Source organism: Helianthus annuus, chromosome 2 (assembly GCF_002127325.2).
Source record: "Helianthus annuus cultivar XRQ/B chromosome 2, HanXRQr2.0-SUNRISE, whole genome shotgun sequence".
In the NCBI taxonomy this organism is placed as follows: domain Eukaryota; kingdom Viridiplantae; phylum Streptophyta; class Magnoliopsida; order Asterales; family Asteraceae; genus Helianthus; species Helianthus annuus.
In genome coordinates, this window is record NC_035434.2 from 39,643,403 (window position 1) to 39,647,896 (window position 4,494).

General features: G+C 33.7%; 1 protein-coding gene across 1 annotated transcript; it reads left to right on the forward strand.

Annotated features, from left to right (window-relative positions):
- The first annotated feature begins 504 nt into the window (after positions 1 to 504).
- LOC110915654 (uncharacterized acetyltransferase At3g50280) lies at positions 505 to 3,069 on the forward strand. Its single transcript, XM_022160387.2, has 2 exons — positions 505 to 1,456; positions 2,550 to 3,069. Exons 1-2 carry the CDS (start codon positions 520 to 522, stop codon positions 2,963 to 2,965), a joined length of 1,353 nt encoding a protein of 450 aa, XP_022016079.1. The 5' UTR covers positions 505 to 519; the 3' UTR covers positions 2,966 to 3,069.
- The last annotated feature ends 1,425 nt before the right edge of the window (positions 3,070 to 4,494 follow it).

Sequence of the window (4,494 nt, forward strand, 5' to 3'; positions counted from 1 at the left end):
AGGGTTGTCAGTGTGAATACTGAAAGTTGAGAAAACACAAAATAAAATTATGTCGAAACGTAAATCAACTTAAGTTTATATCGACACGTAAATAAAAATAAAGACGTAAAACTCTGTTAAAAAGTATTTAGAAAGTTAAGGGTCGTAAGAGTTAATATTGAAAGTTAAAGATTAAAAGAAAAAAAAAAGACAAAATCAAAGATCAAAAAAGAAAAATTACTATAATAATATTCATTCATATGTTTCAAATTAATACATATATATGAATTCGCCTTTCAAAAAATGTACCTTTAATCGTTTGCATTTAATAAGAGAAAAATATTTAACAATAACAAATAAATACCTTTTATGATTTTGTCACGTTAGATTTCTATAATTAATTTTTGGGTAAAGGGATTTCTATAATTAATTTATGCTATTAAATCTATTAATGAATTATGCACCACACGTTGCAGCTGAAGCTCAAGTATAAAATCAGTCTACATCTTCCACAATTTTCCATCATCTTCTTCTTCTACAATGAAGTATCCAAGTGTTGAAATCATATCAGATTGCTTCATCAAACCAAAATTCTTTTCAGAGGAAGCCAAAAACCCAACTTACTTATCCCCATGGGATCTTGCCATGATGTCTACACATTACATTCAAAAGGGTCTCCTCTACCCCTTGCCAGAAAGTAAAGATTTCTCCATAACCACCTTCTTGGACGACCTCAAAGACTCGCTTTCCGCCACACTTACTCATTTCCACCCACTCGCGGCCCGTTTAGCAACCATAAAACTACAAAATCCAACTTCTTTTGCCGTCTTTATTAACCCGGACAACAGCCCTGGAGCAAGATTCATACATTCATCCGTTAACTTGACCGTGGCTGATATCCTTACACCAAAGGATGTCCCTTCGATTGTTCATTCGTTTTTTGATCATCATAAAGCTATCAGTCACGACGGACACAAACTGCCGTTGTTGTCTGTTCAAGTGACCGAGCTTATCGATGGAATATTTATTGCTTGCTCGGCAAACCATATGGTGGTTGATGGATCTTCGTTTTGGCATTTTTTTAACTCGTGGTCGGAAGTGTTCCGATCCAAAAGGAAACACGATCTTTTGGATCACATCTCACGTCCTCCGGCTCTCCAAAGATGGGTTCCAGAAGGATGTCACAAGATGATCACACTCCCGTTTACTAGTGAAGATCAGTTCATTGACAGACCAAAACGTTCGTTGTTAAGAGAACGAATCTTTCATTTTTCGACTGGTTCGCTCTCAAAACTTAAAGTCAAAGTGAACTATGAGTGCAACACCACCAAGATTTCCACGTTACAGGCACTCTGCGCCATTGTGTGGAGATGTGTGACGCGTGCTCGGCGTATACCGCGAGAACAGGAAACCGGTTGCCGGATGGCTGCGGACAACAGGAAGAGGCTGTCTCCGCCTTTACCTGAAACTTACTTTGGTAATGATCTTGGCGTTTTGAGTTAGAAAAAAATGGCTTATTTATTTATTTTATTTTTTAAAAAGTATTATTTTACTTTTTTGTATTTTTAATTAAGAAATTATTCTAGCGAACCATAATCTACCTAGGACATTCTCTACTGCACCGGCGCAACTAATTTCAATCATGGCGCATGCTGCGATCCATTCTCATGTGTCTTAATCTCTTGAAGAACACAATTTGACTTGACAATGCAACTTGGTGGTTAGCGCACCCCAGTGAAGCAACAAGAATCTGTTGTGTCAATTTCAGAAAGGTGGTGAAGAATTTTGCGCATGGGAATGGATATGTTAATTGCATCAGAGAAAATATACTGTGCCACGGGACATGTGTCAACCACCGGATAATTAGTAGAAAAAAGAGTAAATTACATCAGAGAAAATATATGATATTGCATGTTTTATTCTTAAGGTTGGCGGAGAGGACTATCGGCAAGGGCTAGATACTTCGAAAGTCACGTTATTTAAGAAAAAAAAAACGATATGTAAATTTAAAAATAAATAAATTAATAGGGTATACTCATACAGACACTAACGTTGACCCACTTACTAAACTATTTTTATGGTTTAGATTAGTTATTAGTTCATTGTCATTAGGTTTAAGCCTTTAATGAACCCAATACCCAATTTCGTTAAGGCCAAAGGGCACGTTTTTTCGAGATCAAACAGGATACACGAATTATCAGCGTCGGCCCATTTAAAACACTAGATATCCTTTATTTAAAACTTTTGCACCAATACTATCCTTTGTATTAACTCTCATCCATATATAGAATCAAATTGTAGTATTTTATTCCAATCACCAGGGCAAATTACATAAAGATAGCAGGTAGACAAGCAACAAATTGCGCCGCCATCCCCTTCTGAATAATAAAAAAACCCTAACCTACTAAAAGATATAATCTATAATTTACTTAGTAAAAAATAAATTGAAGTTCAATATTATGCCACCCTTAAACCATTAAGATGGTCATTGTGGCGGTTTTCCTTGTATTTAATGTTTGTTATTTTGTTATCATATAAAATTCATCCTCTTGGTGTTTACCAAATTCCAGGTAATTCTCTTCATTCAGTGCGAGCAATAGCAACGGCCGGACAGTTGCAGGATCACAGTATTGGGTGGGCGGCATGGCGGTTGCACCAAGCAGTGGTGAACCATAATGATAAGGTGATCAGAGAATTTATTGATTCGTGGCTAAGAAACCCATTTGTTTATATTGTATCGCGGTTTTTTGATCCCAATTGCATACATATTGGAAGCTCCCCAAGATTTGATATGTATGGAAACAAATTCGGATTGGGTGAAGGATTAGCGGTTCTCAGTGGGTATGCTAATAAGTTTGACGGCAAGGTGACAGTGTATCCGGGACGGGAGGGTGGTGGAAGCATCGATTTGGAAATCTGCCTAATGCCAGACAACATGCAGGCTCTTGAATCTGATGAAGAGTTCATGAGCGTTGTTACTTGTTAATGGAAAACTTGTCATTTGAAACCCTATGAACTCATGCAATAAAATGTTAATGGAATAAAATGTTTATGGAATAAAATGTTTGTGTATTAAATCATACAATAAAACCCATGGCATTATAGCCTAGTGGTATCTTGAGGGTGGGATAAGACTTATGACCATTAGGTTATGGGTTCGATTCTCACAAAGAGGTTTTCTCATATTTATTGGGTTTCCTTCTGAATTGGTGTATAGGCATTATTGCCTAGTGGAGATGGATATAATCGGATGGTTCTGCTGGTGGCACGATAATACTCCAATGGTCCGTCAGTGATCCAAATTTACCTTTCAAAAAAAAAAAAAAGTCATACAATAAAATGTTTTGTATCCAAGTCATGTAATAAAACTTTTCCGTGTAATGATATTTTGTAATAAAACTACTAACTTATTATTATTATTATTATTATTATTATTATTATTATTATTTTGAAAGATTAATGGTATTTCTCTACTTTGCTCCAATAATCCTAAAATATTCCTTTAGTTTCAACCTTAGACCTTTCCTCTCATATAAATATGCCTCTCTTAAATAAGCTAGCCCAAAATTGATGATTATTTTATTACACATACAAAAGATTAAATTCATAATATTTAAATAAGGGTTCTAAATACACCCATCTATTATTGTTTTATAATAAATATTCTGACTATTTCACTAATCAATCCTTTATATTTGATTTGTATTGAATTAGCTTGATATGCTTTTGTTTGTTTATTCATTTAATACTAACTAGTTTGATTTCCTGGCGTGAATTCAGTCGGTATCTATTCGGTTCGTTACGATATCAGTACTCGCTACAATACTCAGAAACGAAAACATTACATCCATCGAAAACAGTAAAAACGAATATCAATATCAGTACCAATGTTGTTAAGTTGATATCAGTCTGATTCTTTTGTATTCTGTGTTTATTTTATTTTATTTTAACATTGCGATATATATCTTATTTTTTAAATGGATAATGTGTTGGTATCGTATCAGACCAAATCGAAACCGATTGAACAACATCTGTATCGATACCAGTATTTATATATTATTTTTGCTTTCGATAAACTGACACTGTATCACTAACATATTGTATCAAACTGAACCGAAAAATATCAGTATCGATATGCATTAATTTTTATATTTTCTTTTGATAACGGATTCTTTGATCGTGTCATAAAGGTTATATTAGAAAAAAATATATGTTTAAAATCAATTAAAGAAATAAAACAATAAAATAATAAATACTTAAAATATTGCAAAAAAACTCTTAAACTACTGTTCATCAACACTTTATATTAATATGTATAACTAGTTTTTTTATATCGCGCGTTGCGGCAAAACCGAGCAAATGATAATGTAAAACAAACTTGATTTGAAAATAAAGCATGTTGTTTAGAAAGTCAAACCATTAGAACGGTTTAATTTATTATCATACCGTTTTATGATACCAATTAAATACTTTACTTTAAGTACAACTTCGTTTTTAACAAAACTTATAACGGAA